Source organism: Pituophis catenifer, unplaced genomic scaffold (assembly GCF_029215685.1).
Source record: "Pituophis catenifer annectens isolate HBS135680 unplaced genomic scaffold, rPitCat1.0.hap2 SCAF_3, whole genome shotgun sequence".
NCBI lineage: Eukaryota > Metazoa > Chordata > Lepidosauria > Squamata > Colubridae > Pituophis > Pituophis catenifer.
This window is the reverse complement of record NW_027256883.1, coordinates 164,206-181,732: the sequence shown is the minus strand read 5'-3', so window position 1 is coordinate 181,732 and position 17,527 is coordinate 164,206. Positions and strand designations below refer to the sequence as shown.

The 17,527-nt window shown below is 46.9% G+C and overlaps 1 protein-coding gene across 10 annotated transcripts in view; it reads left to right on the top strand.

Moving 5' to 3' along the window:
• The window catches only part of SCRIB (scribble planar cell polarity protein), a 54,938-nt gene that overhangs the window by 32,948 nt on the left and 4,463 nt on the right, over positions 1–17,527 (top strand). For 5 of the 10 annotated variants that reach the window (XM_070940164.1, XM_070940160.1, XM_070940163.1 and 2 more), the window contains 8 exons: positions 14,654–14,710; positions 15,213–15,338; positions 15,521–15,631; positions 15,733–15,783; positions 15,872–16,037; positions 16,313–16,490; positions 17,015–17,203; positions 17,314–17,453. In XM_070940164.1, coding sequence (XP_070796265.1) covers positions 14,654–14,710; positions 15,213–15,338; positions 15,521–15,631; positions 15,733–15,783; positions 15,872–16,037; positions 16,313–16,490; positions 17,015–17,203; positions 17,314–17,453 — 1,018 coding nt within the window. Of the gene's footprint in view, positions 1–14,653; positions 14,711–14,817; positions 14,869–15,212; positions 15,339–15,520; positions 15,632–15,732; positions 15,784–15,871; positions 16,038–16,312; positions 16,491–17,014; positions 17,204–17,313; positions 17,454–17,527 lie in introns of all 10 variants that reach the window. The other 5 variants (XM_070940159.1, XM_070940157.1, XM_070940165.1 and 2 more) reach the window with 4 other exon arrangements.

Sequence of the window (17,527 nt, the reverse complement as noted above, 5' to 3'; positions counted from 1 at the left end):
TCTGTTGGCATTTCCAACAATTATCTTTAAACATTTTGACCAGTCTTTCTGGTGCTAAGTGCCACCTGTAAAGCATCTTATATAGGTTTTCTTTGTATGCAGTTGACAATGTTAATTTGTAACTCCTATCCCATAGTTGCTGCCATTTATCTAGCTCTTATCGTGGGACCAAAGTTTTTTGCCCATGCTATCATTGTTCCTTTGACTTGTTCTTCTTCTAATTTAACGCTCAATAAGTAACTCTACAATTTTTTTATCATTCTTCTATTCCTGTCAATATCTTATTCAATTTTGTCAGTTCCATATAAAAACCATAAAGTTTAGCATCCTTTTCATATCTAGCTTGTATTTGCAACTGTGTGTTAAATTCCCCCTTATCTGACAAAATATCTTTATCTAACAATATTGTATCTAACAATATTTCCCATATTAATAATAATTGTAATATATAATAATAAGTGCTTCTATCGTTGAAAGCCAGGCTGGTATCTTCAAGTAGTGTTGCTCTCTAATTTTTTCCCATACTAATAACAAAGTAACTATGTACCGTATTTTTTGGAGTATAAGACACACCTTAGTTTTTACGGAGGAAAATAAGAAAGAAGTTGATTGGTGGGTAGATCGGCCTCCCGGAATACCCCCAATCGGCTGTTTCCAGAGGTGAATTTTAACAACAGGTTCTTTGGTTGTGAGCTCTGTGCCCTGCTTTTTTTCATGCCTCTGAAACTTCTGAAACACTGTTTCAGGAAAAACTTTTTTTTCTCCCTCTGAAAGCCTCTGAAACAGAGCTTCAGAAAAAAATGTTTTTTTTCTGAAGTTTCTTTCAGAGGGTTTTATTCTGAAGGACTATCTGTACTCTGTTCAGTCTCATTTCTTTGGTATTGGTATGTAGATTAACCTCTTCCGATCTATTGGTTATTGTATCATTCTCCAGATTTGTTAACATAGTTTGGTTAGAACCTTTACTGATTCTTCTTTTGTTGCTTGCCATATTATTTTAGATAAAAACCTTTCAGAGGCTTTTTTTCTGAAGCTTCGTTTCTGAGGCTTTTTTTTCTTTCAGAGGCTTCTTTCAGTTTCTGAAATCTCCATTTGCGAAGCTGGACAGGACTACATTCGGAGTATAAGACGCACCTAGATTTTCATCCTCTTTTTGGGGGGGGAAAGGTGCATCTAATACTCCGAAAAATACAGTATCTTATTTTTTCCATAACATAAAAAAGCATGCCAACCTAATTGCAGATCATGTCCTCCAATGTCAATAATCTTGTATTTCTCAATACAATCCATTCCTTCATCCAAGTTAGCACTGCTGCCTGATAATATAATTCCCTATTCGGTAATCCAAACCTTCCCCTAGCTCTTACATCTTGTAACATTTTTAGATTAATTCTCACTTTTTTCCCCTGCCATATATATTTCATTATTTCTTATTGAGCTCTTCAAAATATTTTTTCTCTAATTTTATCAGGATTGTGTAGAATAAAAACAATACTCTCGGTAATATGTTCGTTTTAATTGTAGCTATTATAGCATTACCTATTAATGATAATGGCCGGTTTTTCCATCTATCCAAATCTGTCTCAAGCTTTTTTAGCTTGTAGTAGTTGTCTTCCTTAATCGTTACACATCTTGCTGTTAATTGTATCCCTAAATATTTTACTTTCTTTGTAATCTGGATATCTAATCTCTCCGTCAAGTTCCTTTTCTGCTTCTCTGTGATATTTTTCACTAATATTTTTGTTTTGTCCTTATTGATTTTCAGTCCTGCCACCTCACGATATTCTTCTATTCTTTTTAATAGCTTTGGTCCTGTTTCTTGCAGATCTTCTAAAATAAATACCAAATCATCTGTGAATGCCTGCAATTTATATTCCTCCTTTTTTATTTCCATACCCTTTATCTCCTTATCCTGTCTTATATTTCTGTTTAGTACCTCCAGTGTCATTACAAAGAACAATGGGGATAAAGGACATCCCTGTCTAGTACCCTTCATAATGTTAACCTTTTCAGTCATATCTCCATTTACCATCACCCTTGCTGATTGCTTATGGTATATTGTCTTAATCCTATTAACAAATTTTTCTCCAAAATCCATAATTTTTAGTTGCATCAACATAAATTTCCAGTTCACATTGTCAAAGGCCTTCTGAGCATCTAGGACAGTGATGGCGAACCTTTTTGGCATTGCGTGCCAAAAGTCTAAACGCGCTTGCGCTGTTGTGCTCGCGCATGCCGGAACCCATAATGCAATGCGCGCCCCCATTTACACATGTGTGCACGACAACCCCCATGCTCCCTCTACACATGCGCCCACACTGTGCATGCATGCCCCCCCAATGCGCCCCCCCCCCTTTTTCCAAGTGGGCCAGCATACCTCTTACCAGAGGACAACTAGGTACTCTTCCCTGGTGAGACAGCTGTTCGCCCGGCACATGGCGCTGCCAAAATGTCTTGGCTGATGATCAGGCAACTCCAAAGTTTCCTTCTAAATGTGCGTGCTTGTAGGGGGGGAGAGATCTGACTAAAAAGCTGTGCTTTAGCTGTGCTAAAGAGCTGCCTCCTGCCTTCCACAATCTCCAACGTTTCTCCCCCATGGAATCCTAGCTTTTTCCTGCGTTCCACGATCTCCAAAGTTCCTCCCCCATGGAATCCTAGCTTTTTACTGCCTTCCACGATCTCCAACGTTTCTACCCCATGGAATCCTAGCTTCCTCTTGCCTTCCACGATCTCCAACGTTTCTACCCCATGGAATCCTAGCTTTTTCCTGCGTTCCACGATCTCCAAAGTTCCTCCCCCATGGAATCCTAGCTTTTTCCTGCCTTCCACGATCTCCAACGTTTCTACCCCATGGAATCCTAGCTTCCTCTTGCCTTCCACGATCTCCAACGTTTCTACCCCATGGAATCCTAGCTTTTTCCTGCCTTCCACGATCTCCAACGTTTCTCCCCCATGGAATCCTAGCTTTTTCCTGACTTCCACGATCTCCAACGTTTCTCCCCCATGGAATCCAATTAATACCTCAATACATTTCACAATTCTTACCCTAAATCTTCACTATTAACAATACAGTTCAAACATGTTTATATTCCAAAATTATTTCCATTTCTAAAACTTCCTTACATTTATTTATTACTTCATGTAACACTCATTAAATCTTTATTCCATTATTAGTTTATCAAATTTAAATCTTATCACTAATCTTAAAAATATAGCAATTTAACATTTAAACATAATTCTTAATTCAAATAATGCTATTTAATAGAGTTTCCCAATTATTTCCCTAAATTCTATCTATTTAACCATACCATTTATATAAACACCAACTAAGTAATTTTTGTTTGGAAATCATAATCATATATTATTTCAATTTTCTTTTTTTTTGCTTAAGTGAAAAATGTTCAAATTATTAAAATTGTCATACTTATTTAAACAATATCCCAATTATTATAGCTATCAATTTTCTCAAATTATACCATCCAACATTTTAATAAAAATTGATACATTATATCCATTGATATATTTTCTTTTTACATAATCTAATTCAACCTTTTCTTTTATCATTCCACTGTTAATCCCAGTGTAATCATATTTATTTTTTCCCTGTTAATCCCAGTGTAATCATCTTTATTTTTTTCCCTGTTAATCCCAGTGTAATCTCTATAAATATTTAAACAGTATCCCAATTGTTATAGCTATCAATTTCCTCAAATAATATCATCCAACATCTTAATAAAAATTGCTTCATCATATCCATTAATATATTTTCTTTTAACATAAGTCTATTTCTCATATATTTTAACTTCAATCCATATTTCTTTTCTAAGTATCTGTAATATATTTCTTCTCATATTTATTAATCTCAATATAGTTTTATAAATCCAAGTTCTGGACTTTTTTATTTTCCTTAATATTTTCCAACCTTTTATTCTTTTATCAATCACTGTTAATCCCAGTGTAATCATCATTGTGTTATTGTTAATCTCAAAATAATCTCTAGACACCTCCTTTTTATTTTTACTATTCACATGTTCAGTTACTTATTCATATTTAATCACATTGTCTTTATCTTCTTTATTCTCCACCTCTATGTCTTACTCCTCCATCTTCATTTTCTTGTCCACTTGTATATACTCCATTTCAACTTCTGTATCCTCAAATTTTTGTCCTCTGTGCAACATTATAATTATTTCTCTTGTTTCCATTGTCCAAGTCTAAATCAATTTGTTTATAAGAATTCCGTTGTGTTCCCTTCTTTTTATTTTTTTTTCTCCAAAAGTCAAACCACTTGTAGACAAGAAAATCCTCCCCCACAAGTTCTCACGGATGTGATCTCTGAAGTCCACAATTTTCCAAAACAAAAATCAAGTTGCAATATTCCTTTTTACTTCAGATGGTGTCTCTCTGCAATCCACAATTTCCGGTTGTTTAAAAAGTATCCATTTTGTTTCAATTACATAACAATCTTATTTAGCTTCTTTTTCTTTTAGGTTTAAAAGTACCAAATCATATTTAAAGTCAGTCCAAATTTAAATAACTCTTGAAACTTCTTTTTTTCCCTTTTTTTCCCCTTTTATTTGTATATCACTTCTTTTTTAAAGCTTATTATCCATTCTCTTTGGGTTTTTTTTGAAATTTAAAAAGAGAGAAGAAAAAAAGAAGGATCTCTTTATTTCTTTCCAGTCCTTTGACCATTCTCAAATTGTTTAAGGTTTCCAAATAGTTTGTTTAAAAATCTATTTTCTATCGGGTATTTGTCTCTTTAAAGTTAGGTTTCAAAATCTTCTTTGCCCCCGCGCTCCTTAGCCGCTATTTATCATTAGGGGTCTTTAGGGATGTTTCCCTTGTTATTTCATGCCTGGGTTGGCTGTCACTTACCCGGCTTCAAAAAACTCAGTTCTGTTTCTCTTCTCTCTCCAGCTCTATATTTAGTCCGGTTGTCCCAGCTTCGTGGCAGCCACCATGGCTGACATCCCCGCCGCCGAGTCACAGAGAGTTCCCTCCGACCTTCGAGGAACTTGCCTATTCCTCTTGGTCATCTGAGGTGCCTCTCTTTCTTCCCTGTCCCTGCAGGACAGTTCTGATCCGCAGACCCATCGGCAGCAGTTAGTCAGCCGGGGTTTTTGCGGAGCTCATCGGAGCCCGCTAATTCCCCGACTGTCTCGCCGTGATGCCAAACCAGAAGTCCCTTCCCAGTGTTTCACTCTATATCTTGAATTGTTTAGTCAGTGCAATTGAAATAGTGAGTGGGAGTGAGTGAGTGGGAGGGGCAGATATGACGGGTGCAAAGGACCACATCATGTTCCAGGGGTGCGCATACATTGTCTACGAGTGATTGCGCACTCCGGCCCCCAATGTGTGACTCGGGTCCTGGGTTGCACAGAGCCTCAGGCCCTGGGTCCGCCGCTGATGTTATGTAATGCCAGGTCGGTTGTTAACAAAGCCCCCCTCATTTGTGATCTTATTTTGGAGGGGGGTGCAGACCTGGCAGGTATTATGGAGACCTGGTTGGGCCACGAGGGGGGGGTTCCCCTCGTTGAAATGTGTCCACCAGGTTTCTGTGCATTTCACCAGCCAAGGGCTCAGGGGAGGGGTGGGGGAGTGGCGGCGATTATTAGGGAAAGTCTTAGTCCGAGGGAGACCACTGTTCCTCAGATAGCCGGATGTGAGTCCCTCCTCGTGAAGTGGGGCCGGAGGCAGATGGGTTTGCTGACTACGTACCTGGCTCCCTGCCACGTGGCAGCGACCCTGCCCGAGCTGCTTGACGTTATTGCCGGGGTGGCGGTTGATACCCCCAGACTTATTGTCATGGGGGATTTCAACCTGCCATCTGCAGGTGAGGCGTCAGAGGTGGCTTGGGAGTTCATGGCTTCCATGACGGCCATGGACCTGACCCAATTAGTTCAGGGCCCCACTCACACAGGGGGACACACTCTGGACTTGATTTTCGTCTCTGGTCAGTGGTTGAATGATCTTGGTAGAGGGGATTTAGATATTAAACCTTTGTCATGGACAGATCATTCTCTTCTTCGCTTGGACTTTCCTGCTGCTTCCCCCCGCCGCAGGGAGACGGAGCCGATTAAATGGTTCCGTCCCAGGCGCCTGATGGATCCCGAAAGGTTCCTGACGGAGCTTGGTCCATTTCCTGAGATCCTGGCACATGACTCGACTGAAGACCTGGTGGCCGCCTGGGAGAGTGCGGCCGCCGGGGCTTTGGACCACGTCGTGCCTTTGCGGCCTCTGACCCGATGCCGATCTCAATTGGCTCCTTGGTTCTCCGAGGAGCTGAGAGAGATGAAGCGTCAGAAAAGACGCCTAGAGAGCATTTGGAGGACTAGTCAATCCGATTCCGACCGGACACTGGTGAGGTCTTATATCAAGACCTACCTAGTGGCGATAAAAGCGGCAAAATCTAACTATTTTTCTGCTCTTATCGCATCTGCAGAGAACCGCCCAGCCGCTCTGTTTAGGGTGACCCACTCCCTTCTTCAGGGAGGAGTGCGGGAAGATCCCTTGCAGGGTCGAGCTGAGGATTTTGTGCAATTCCTGCATGATAGTCGCTCAGATTCGGGAAGGCTTGGACTCTGACTGAGTGAGTCCAGGGGAGGAGATGAGGGTAGGTCTTGGGAACATTATCTGGGAGGAGCTTGATCCTGTGGCTCCCGAGGATGTGGACAGGGTTCTGGGTAGGATTAGTGCCGCCACATGTTTATTGGACCCGTGTCCCTCCTGGTTGGTACTGGCCTCCCGGGAGGTTACACGAGGCTGGCTCCAGGGGATTATAAGTGCTTCTCTGAGTGAGGGTGCCTTTCCTGCTGCCTTGAAAGAGGCGGTGGTGAGGCCCCTCCTCAAGAAGCCTTCCCTGGACCCGGCTGAATTAGCCAACTACCGTCCAGTCTCCAACCGTTTTGTGGTGAAGGTTGTTGAGAGTGTGGTGGCACGACAACTGCCCAGGCACCTGGATGAAGCTATCTATCTGGACCCGTACCAGTCAGGCTTCAGGCAGGGGTACAGCACAGAAACGGCATTGGTCGCGTTGGTGGATGATCTCTGGAGGGCTCGGGACAGGGGTTGCTCCTCTGTCCTGGTCCTGTTAGATCTCTCAGCAGCTTTTGATACCATCGACCATCGTATCATGCTGCAGCGGTTGAGGGGGTTAGGAATGGGGGGCACCGTTCTGCGGTGGTTCTCCTTCCTCTCCGACCGCTCGCAGTTTGTGTTGGCAGTGGGGCAGAGGTTGACCTCGAGGCGCCTTGCATGGGGAGTGCCGCAGGGGTCGGTCCTCTCGCCCCTTCTGTTCAACATTTATGTGAAGCCGCTGGGTGAGATCATCCGTGGTTTTGGGGTGAGAGTCCACCTGTACGCTGCTGATACTCAGCTGTACATCTCCACCCCAGACCACCCCAACGATGCCCTTGATGTGATGTCTCGCTGCCTGGAGGCCGTGCGGGTCTGGATGGGGAGAAATAGGCTCAGACTCAACCCCTCCAAAACTGAGTGGCTGTGGTTCCTGGCGTTGCGATATAGTCAGCTGGTGCCATCGCTGACTATTGGAGGTGAGTCTTTACCCCCCACAGAGAGGGCTCGCAATCTGGGTGTCCTCCTGGACACATGGCTGTCTTTAGAAGAACATATGACGGCCGTGGCCAGGGGGGCTTTTTATCAGGTTCGTCTGATCCGCCAGTTGCAGCCCTTTCTGGATCGCGACGCCTTGCGCACAGTCACTCACCCCCTTGTCACCTCCCGACTGGACTACTGCAATGCTCTCTACATGGGGCTCCCCTTGAAAAGTACCCGGAGGCTCCAACTATTCCAGAATGCGGCCGTGTGGGTGGTTATGGGCGCAACTCGTTGTGCCCACGTGACACCCCTCCTGCGCGAGCTGCACTAGCTCCCAGTGGTCTTCCAGGTGCGATTCAAGGTGTTGGTTACCACCTTTAAAGCACTCCATGGCATTGGACCTGGATACCTTCAAGACCGTCTTCTGCCACCAGTAGCCTCCCACCGGCCAGTTCGCTCCCACAGAGAGGGTCTCCTCAGGGTGCCATCAGCCAAGTTATGTCGGCTGGCGACATCCAGGGGGAGGGCCTTCTCTGTGGGAGCCTCTGCCCTTTGGAATGAACTGCCCCCAGAAATTTGTAAAATCTCTGATCTCCGTGTATTTCGCTGTGCCCTCAAAACCTTGTTGTTCCGCCAGGCTGGGCTATCAATGTAAAGATTTTAATTGGTTTTTAAATATGGGATTTTAAATTTGGGGTTTTATAATTGGGCCTATCATTTAATAATTTTAATTATTTTTAAATTTTGTCTGTCTTTGTGCTTTTAATCAGGCTGTACACTGTCCTGAGTCCTTCGGGAGAAGGGCGGTATAGAAATAAAATAAAATAAAATAAAATAATAAAATAAAATAAATAAAATAAAATAAAATAAAATAAAATAATAAAATAAAATAATAAAATAAAATAAAATAAAATAAAATAAAATAAAATAAAATAAATAAATAAACAGCTGCTTATCAATTTAGTTCATGGCAAGTTTTTTTGTTTTTTTTTTAAATTTGATTTATATGCCGCCCTTCTCCAGAGACTCAGGGCGGCTTACAGTGCGTTAAGCAATAGCCTTCATACTTTTGTATATTTATACAAAGTCAGCTTATTGCCCCCACAAACTGGGTCCTCATTTCACCTACCTTAGAAAGGATGGAAGGCTGAGTCAACCTTGAGCCTGGTAAGATTCGAACCTGCAGTAATTGCAGGCAGCTGATGTTAATAATAGGGTGCTTTAGACCACTGTACTACCAAGGCTCTAAATTTAAACCCAAACTTTTAAAAAAAAGTTCCAAGAAAGTTAATCTAATCAAGTATTCTTTAATCAATAGTCCCCAATTTAAAAATTGAAGTATCCAGCCTGGATTCAGACTTTACTCTTCAGCCCAATTTTTATAAGCCAATTTTTCTCTTATTCCTTTGTTTTCTTGGTCACACCTGCCTTCCTCACCGCTGTTCTTCTGGGTGTGGAATAGGTAAAACACCCAATTCCCCCTTCTCCTTTGCGGTCACACTCTCCTCTGCTATTCCAAGGAGGTTCTTCTTTAATCCAGTTCAATAGGTAGTAAAAAATATTCAAGATATCTTACCCAGACTGATCACACCTTCCTTTTGCTGCCATGCTCTGCAGCGACTGCCTCAGCTTTGTAGCGACTCACAATGGTCGCCTTCCCAGCTGTCTGTTTAGGGAGTTTCTCCGGCTCTATCAGGGAATTTGCGAGTTCCCTGAGATCCACAGAGTGTGCTCCCCTTGCTTGTTGTCCCTACAAGACAACTCAGGTCCAAAAAGGACCACCTAACAGCTGAGATATCGACAGTCCCTCGGGAGCCCCTAAAAGATCTGCCGTTCCGCTTGACGCTAGTCATGCCCCCCAATCAATAGTTGATTCTTCAACGTGGCAAAAGTTACAGGCAGAGCACAAGGCAGGAGAGAACAGTTAGTTTCATTTCAGCAGAGCAGGCAGCATGCACTGCTTAGTTTCAGTTTAAATTATCTGCAAGACTCAGAAGCTGCAGACTAAGTCACGCCCTGGCTCCAGTCTGTCTCAGCTCCCAATTGGCTGACTTAGTTGCTATGCCTATTCATTGACTGACCTTCTTACCATGTCTCTGCCAGTTCATGAATAATCTGACGTCCCTCTCCCCCATCTCCCTTTCCCTCTCCCTCTTTCACTCACTTTCCCTCTCCCCCCCTCTCCCTTTCCTTCTCCCTCTCTCTCCTCCCCTTTCCTCTCTCTCCCCTTCTTCCTTCTCTCTCTCCCTCCCTCTCCCTTTCCCTCTCTCTCCTTCTCTCTCTCCCTTTCTCTCTCGTCCCTGTCTCCCTCTCTCTCTTCCTTTTTCCTCTCTTTCCCTCTCCCTCCCTTTCTCTTTCCCTCTTCCTCCCTCTCCCTTTCCCTCACTCTCCCCCTCTCCCTTTCCCTCTCCCCCTCTCCTCTCTCCCTTTCCCTCTCCCTCCCCCTCTCCCTCTTTCCCTCTCTTTCCCCTCTCCCTATCTCCCTCTCCCCCTTTCTTTCCCTCTCCCTCCCTATCCCTCTCTCTTCCCCGCCCCCTCCCTATTTCCCCCCTCCCTCCCCTCCCTATTTCCCCCCTCCCTCCCCTCCCTTTCCCTCTCTTCCCCTCTTCCTCTCCCCCTTTCTTTCCCTCCCTCCCTCTCCCTCTCCCTTTCCCTCTCTTCCTTCTTTCTCCCTCTTTCTCATCTTTCTCATCTCCCTCCCTCTCCCTCTCTTCCTCTCTCCCCCTTTCCCTCACTCCCCCTCCCTTTCCCCTTTCTCTTTCCCTCTCCTTCCCTACCTCTTCCTCTCCCTTTCTCTTGCTCCCCCTCTCCTTTTCCCTCTTCCCCCTCTTTCCCTCTCTCTTCCCCCTCTCCCTTGCCCCCTTTCTCTTTCCCTCTCCCTCCCTCCCTCTCCCTTTCCCTCGCTCCCTCTCCCTCCCCCCTCTCCTTTTCCCTCCCCCTTTCTCTCCCCCTCTCCTTTACCCTCACTCTCCCCCTCTCCTTTACCCTCACTCTCCCCCTCCCCCTTTCCTTCTCTCTTTCTTTCCCTCTCCCCCTCTCCCCCTCTCTCCCGTTCCCTCTCTCTCCTCCCTCTCTCCCTCTCCTCCCTCCCCTCTCTGTTTCAGCTCTTCCAATGGTGCTCCCATCAGTAGGGTATCTCAGTCCATCCAGCTTTCCACTGGTCACTCTCCTCCTTTCCACCCATCTTTCCCAGTTGCTTCTGCATCATGGGCCTGAAATAGTACAGTTCCGTCCTGGTTGTTTGTACTCAAGTGATTGGTTTGTTTTCTTGACTGCCTCAGGGCGTCTTCTCCCATCGGTTCTCTTCCAGTCCTGCTTCTTCCGTGCCCATTTCCACAGCAGGTGGCACAGAAAGCCTTCCCAGTGGGGTTCTTTTTCCCCCCAAATGTTTTTTATTGTTTATTTTTTTACAAACACATCAATGCGTGAACACATTAATGCAAATAAAATATTATTAATCATATTTGTTACATTCAGCAAGCTTATATCGTTCTAATAATAATACACATATTTATGTTAAGTTATAATCTTCCATTATTTAGTTATTCAATATTTCAATATGTTATTTTTATGCCAATCACCATATTATTCAAGCATACTTAATAATACCATCGTTCAAGTTCTGATTTCCCCTCTTGTTATTATTTCACCTTATTATATGAAAATGTGTATTCCCCCTCTCTCTAGTTTCCATCCCTATTCTAACTTTTAATTATGCCACTCTTGCCTGCTTTAAAGCTTTGATTGTTCGTTTTTTAGTTTGCCTGCTATATTCCTCTCTTGGATTTTTATCTCTATCTGCTTCCACATCTTGACCAATCATTTTAAACATTTCTCCCTTTTCTGCCCTTTTATATTGTCTAATTTTCAAAATATCTACTCTTGTCCCTATTCCAAAAAAGTCTTCCTGCAACTCCAGTTCCTTTTTTAATTCCCTTAAAATACTCTCCACTCTAATTAGATACCACTCTAATGGCAGAAAGCGAAGAGGAACTAGAGCCTCTTGATGCGGGTGAAGAAGGAGAGTGCAAAAGTTGGCTTGAAACTCAACATTAAGAAAACTAAGATCATGGCATCCAGCCCTCTCAATTCCTGGCAAATAGATGGGGAAGAAATGGAGGTAGTGACAGATTTTATTTTCCTAGGCTCCAAGATCACTGCAGCCAAGAAATTAAAAGACGCTTGCTCCTGGGGAGGAAAGCTATGGCAAATCAGGCAGAATTCTAAAAAGCAGAGACATCACCCTGCCAACAAAAGTGCGTATAGTCAAGGCTATGGTTTTCCCAGTTGCAGTGTATGGCTGTGAAAGTTGGACCATAAGAAAGGCTGAGCACCAAAGAATTGAGGCCTTTGAATTATAGTGCTGGAGAAGACTCCTGCGAGTCCCTTAAGACTGCAAGGTGGTCAAACCAGTCAGTCCTAGAGGAGATCAACCCTGACTGCTCTTTAGAAGGCCAGATCCTGAAGATGATACTCAAATACTTTGGCCACCTAATGAGAAGGAAGGACTCACTGGAGAAGAGCCTAATGCTGGGAAAGATTGAGGGCAAAAGAAGAAGGGGAGGACAGAGAACGAGGTGGCTGGATGGAGTCACTGAAGCAGTGGGTGGGCGTGAGCTTGAATGGACTCCAGGGGATGGTAGAGGACAGGAAGGCCTGGAGGAACGTTGTCCATGGGGTCGCGATGGATATGACTTTGCAACTAACAACAACAACAAAATACTCTTCCCCTCGGCTTATTTCATCAGTCATTATTATTTTTGTTGTTATCTCCTTCTTGTCATCTTGTTTTATTTGTTGGTTTATCTGTTCTGTTTTTTCATCTACTCTTTCAATTGGCTCCTCCTCTTCCTGGGCGTCTTGGTCACCTCTTGTCCTTTGTATCATGTTTTCCAGCTTTCCATCTATGCTCTGTATTTTATTCATAATCTCCTTGTAGTATCCTTAATACTTTGAATTAACGATGCCGCTTTTTCCCAAATTCCACTCATTTCTTCCTGGTGTAGAATCTCGTTTAGTTTTATTTTGTCCAATAATCCAAAAACCATCTATTCAAACCTAAAGTCCTTCTCAAAAAGTTCAATATTCGTAAATCTTTATATCCCAAAGCTAATTGACTATCCAAACTGTTCCTTTGGATAGTCCCAGAAATCTTGTGTTGTAGCTTTCAGGGGTCACTTTAATACCCTATTTCCCTGAAAATAAGACATCCCCTGATAATAAGCCCAATTGGGCTTTTGAACGCATGTGCTAAAATAAGCTCCCCAAAAATAAGTCCTCCCCAAAAATATTTAAACGCATGCACAGCCGATCCCCGCCATTTTTTCTGGTTAGAGTTAGGGAGACAGAGCTGGAAATCAGGTAAGATGGCAAGAGGAGCCCCATCTTGCTAAACATGCCCCAAAATAATAAGACCTGCCCGAAAATGCTTATTTCTGGGTTCAAAAAAATATAACACAGGGTCTTATTTTCAGGGAAACATGGTAATAGTGTCTTTCTTATTCTCACGTTAAAATCTCCAATAGCCAAGTATTTCCAGGATTTTGGGAATGTGTTATGCCTTCTTTTCATCAGCAGGTGGCACTCTTAAGTCAAATTTCAATATTAACAGTTTTATCCAATTTTAATGGTAACAATCCAAAATATAAAGATGTTAGTTTTTTAAGTAAATCGTTCCAGCATTTTGAAATGCCTATCCAAAATGACGCCTGTCCAATTTAAAAATCCAATTTTCTGTATTTTTAAAGGTTTTTGTCTTTCTCCCTTTGATTCTTTTTCCTTCAATTTTGAAATTCTTCTTAAAATGTTAAATTGCTGCTTTTAAAAATAGCAGTGAGCCTCTCTTTTCCTGGATATTCTTTTGGGGTTAAGTTTTAAATAAAAAGGATTCTTCTCACCCAGTTCCAGACACTGTTCACTGACTCCACTCCAGTACAGTTCTTAAGTGGTCCTTGGCTGTCCCAGCTTCATGGTAGTATCTTTGTTTTATTAAATTTATATACCGCCCTACTCCCGAAGGACTCAGGGCGGTGAACAGGCACAAAATAAAATACATAAATACAAAAGTTAGAAACATAATTAAAACCAAATTAAATAATTTAGCCCAAGACAATTAAAAATCCCAATAATTTAAAACAAATTAAAATTTCAATTTAAAAATTTAAAAGAAAGGGGAGAAAATTAGGCCAGGCCGGCTTGCTGGAATAGGAGGGTCTTAAGAGCACGGCAGAATCCGGGACCCGGAATCCGGGATCCTCCGTATCTCCGGGGGGAGCTTGTTCCAGATAGTGGGTGCCCCCACAGAGAAGGCCCTCCCCCTGGGGGCCGCCAGTCGACACTGCTTGGCTGATGGCACCCGGAGGAGCCCCTCTCTATGAGAGCGTACCGGCCGGTGGGAGGCTGTTTGTGGTAGTAGGCGGTCCCATAAATAACCAGGTCCTAAGCCATGGAGCGCTCTAAAGTTGGTGACCAAAACCTTGAAGCGCACCCAGAAGACCACCGGGAGCCAGTGCAGCTCGCGCAGGAGAGGTGTCACACGGGAGTGCCACGTTGCTCCTAATCTTTAGGCTGTCTCTTGTCCTCTTCATGGCATAGAAGGAAAAAAGCCTGGGGTCCTCCTGCCATCTCTCCGCGACCTCTCAGGGTGCCACTCCTTAGCTTCGCCACCCCTATAAGACGGCTTTGGCTCCATGTGGAGCCCACAAACAGGAACTCCTCAGCACAGGGAACACGGAAACCTGTTCCCTGTGTCTGATATCGCTGCGATGTCAGCCAGAAGTCCCCAGTGTGGTTCTGATCTCAGCACTGAACACACATACATAGAAGACACGCCCAGATAATTCTTGACCTTATAACCAGTTGTGTAACAGACATTCAAAATTGCAGTGCCCAAGAACAAGTGTTGTAAAGCATCACTGGTTATTGTAAAATGGTGTGCCACCCCCGTCCTTTACAAATTAGTGCAGCCAGGTCTTGGCTAGGCAACTGGTTCGGGGAGCTGTGCCCACCTTGACATCTCTCCAAGGGGAAGGAGCTCCCTCCCCCCGCAGTTGGGGGGGGGGTTCCTCATGGCCGCCTCCTTCTTCTCTTGCAGGGTCTGGTAATGGGGGAAGCCGAGTCTGCCCAGCGAGAGCCTCCCAGCAGCCAGCAGGTAGGGAGGCTCTGGGCCGAGGCCCGGTCTGTGCCATTTGCTCCTGGCAGCCGGTCAGCCTCTCTCTTTCTCTCTCTGCTTCCTTCTCTGGCCTGGTCATTCTCCAGTGCTCGGCCCTGTCCCAGCCTTTCTGCCTGGTGGGCAAAGAGATGCGTTTTGTAAGTGCCCCTCGGTTACTGCCCTCTGCCTCCCCCACAGTTTTTGTATCCTGCTTGGGGGGCAACCCCCCCTCCTTATGACCTCAAGTGGTCAATGTGCAGGGGGGAGGCTTCCAGGGCCTGAGCAGTCAGTCCAGGGGTCAGCCCTGGAATCCAGAGGCAGGAATGGCTGTTGGACGGCAGCCCGTCCATTTCCTGGATTGGCTCTTGGTGCTCTCGAGCGGCGGTCCCACTGGCTCTGCCTGTCCTTAGCTGCTCTTGCCCTCAGTCTTCCCCGGCAGCTCTCTGCTGGGCACAAGGTCAGACTGCCCTCTGACCTGCTTCTCCCTCTGGTGTGCATGCAGACCAAGCCCGGGAGAATTCAGCCAGTCTCTCGCCTACGCCTGACCTCAGCCCTGGGCCCCACGGAGGGGCAGAGCAGTCCCAGCCCTTTTCAGCAGCCTGAGCTGGCCTCTAGTCCTAACGGTCTGGTGAGTGCCCGGGGAGACACCCCCATCCTTGTCCTGTCCTTGTCCTGCCTGCCCCATGCCATCTTGGGGGGCCCTGGTCCACGCGGAGAGGCAGGGTGCAGGGACTGTGGGAGTCCTAGCAGAGCCCAGGCCTTGGTGGCCCTCCTTATCCAGTCAGTTGCCTTCCCTGGCTCTCCCCACAGCCTCAGCAGGCCGGACCCCTCTCACTAAGCGAGGACCTCCCTCTCAGCACCAAACAGGCATACAAGGCCATGGCCGCTGTCCCGGAATCACAGCTGCCGTTGGAGCCGGAGGTGAGGCAGGCCGGGCCTGGGCCCCGAGGGGAGTGGTCTGTGGCCCCGGCCTGTGCTGTGCTGTGCTCATCCCGTATCCTGCCCCATTTCTCTCCCACCAGGAGCTGCCAGGCCAGAGAAGCCTTGATCAGGCACCGCCCGTCTCTTCCGAGGTAAGACGCATGGGCAGTGGAAGTGGCCTCAGGGCAGGGTGCATGAGCCCAGCTGACCCCACACCTCCTCCATGTCCCTGCCCCACAGAGCCCATGGCTGGGTGGCCTGCACAGCCCGGAGCAACGGACCTTCCGCGAGAGGCAGAAGTACTTTGAGCTGGAGCTGAAGCAGCTGCCACCACCTTCTGGGAAACCCCTGAAGCGAGTCTCTCTGGTCGGGGAGGAAGACCTGAAGAAAATGAAGGAGGAAGAAGGTGGGCCCGCGGGCAGGGCGGGGCGGGGCGGGGCGGGGCGGGGTGGGGCAGAATCCTTCTGGCCGGCTGCTGCCAGAGGTGAGCCCCTCCCTTGCCCACTCCTTAGGCAAGAAGCTCAGCAGCTCTGCCAGTTGAGGGGCTGCACCAACTGCTTTCATGCCCATCAGGTCCAGTTGCTGCTCCTTGGGGGAAGTTCAGGACATCTCCTATTCGAAGGGGGAGGCTGTGAGGGGGTCCCTGTTTTGACACCCCCCTCCCCCTGGTCTCTTTCTCAGCAGCTCGGAAACTCCAACAAAAGCGAATCCAGCTGCTGGAGGAGGAAGAAGAAGAGGAGGAGGAGGAGGCACAAAGCCAGGGCCCCCCAGGCATGGGCGCTCCCTCCAGCATCTTCATTGAAGGCGTTGAGTACAGAGTCGAGAAGCAGAATGGAAACAGTCTCCCCCCAACCGCCTGGTGAGCTCACTGCCTCAGAAGCGCCAGGTGCCTGCAAGGCCTGGAGGGGGCCCCACAGCAGGACTGGGTTGCTCTCTTGCCAAGACAGCCCTCCCCCTTTCCCTTGGGGGCTGTGGGGCAGAGAGGTCCTCTTCCAGACTGCTCTGGCAAGAGTGGCAGGGCGAGTGGCAGCACAAGCCCTGAGAGCTGTGCCCGGTCCAGTGTTGGCTCCTGGGGTCCGTCACCCTTCTCTGCCTCTTGCTGGGGTGGGGGCCATCCTGGAAACTTTTTCTGGGCTTGTGGTGCCATGGGGAATTTACAGAAGACCTCTGGGGGGCCCTGTCTGTGGCCAGCCTTCCTTTGTGCCTTTCCAAGCTTCTGGAAACAGACCCAATGGCTCTTGAAAAGGAGGAGGAGGAGGAGGCTGCGCTGAGGAGATCTTGCCCCCCGGGCAGCCTCCGTTTCCTCCGGGTGGGTAAGCAGGGGGGGATGGAGTGGAGGAGGGCCCCCTCCTGAGCTGAGCCTTGGCAACCTCCCTCTGACAGGATGAGTCCTGTCTGCGCCAGAGGGGGGGAGCCAGGGGTGCCAGTCCGGACAGCCAAAGCCGAACGGCGGCATCAGGAACGCCTGCGGGTGCAGAGCCCGGAGCTGCTGGCCGCCCCGGAGAAGGAGCTCTCCCCAGCCGAGCGCCGAGCTCTGGAAGCGGAGAAGCGGGCCATGTGGCGAGCAGCAAGGTAAGTGCTTGGGTGGGGGGGAGTGGCCAGAGGGCCCGGGGCCACCTGGGTGCCCAGGGGTTAGGGTTAGGGCCCACAAGACCCCCAACGGCTCTTTCTCCTTGTGGCAGAATGAAGTCTCTGGAGCAGGATGCCCTCAAGGCCCAGATGGTGATTGCCAAATCCAGGGAGAGCAAGAAGCGTGGCATGTTGGAGCAGCTGGCAGAGTCGCCCTCCCCGGCCCCCACGCCTTCCCCCACACCCTTGGAGGGTGCGTCTTCTCTTTTGTTGGACATGGGCACTACCGGGGGTGGGGGGTGGAATTGTCTCTGAAGCTTCTCTGCC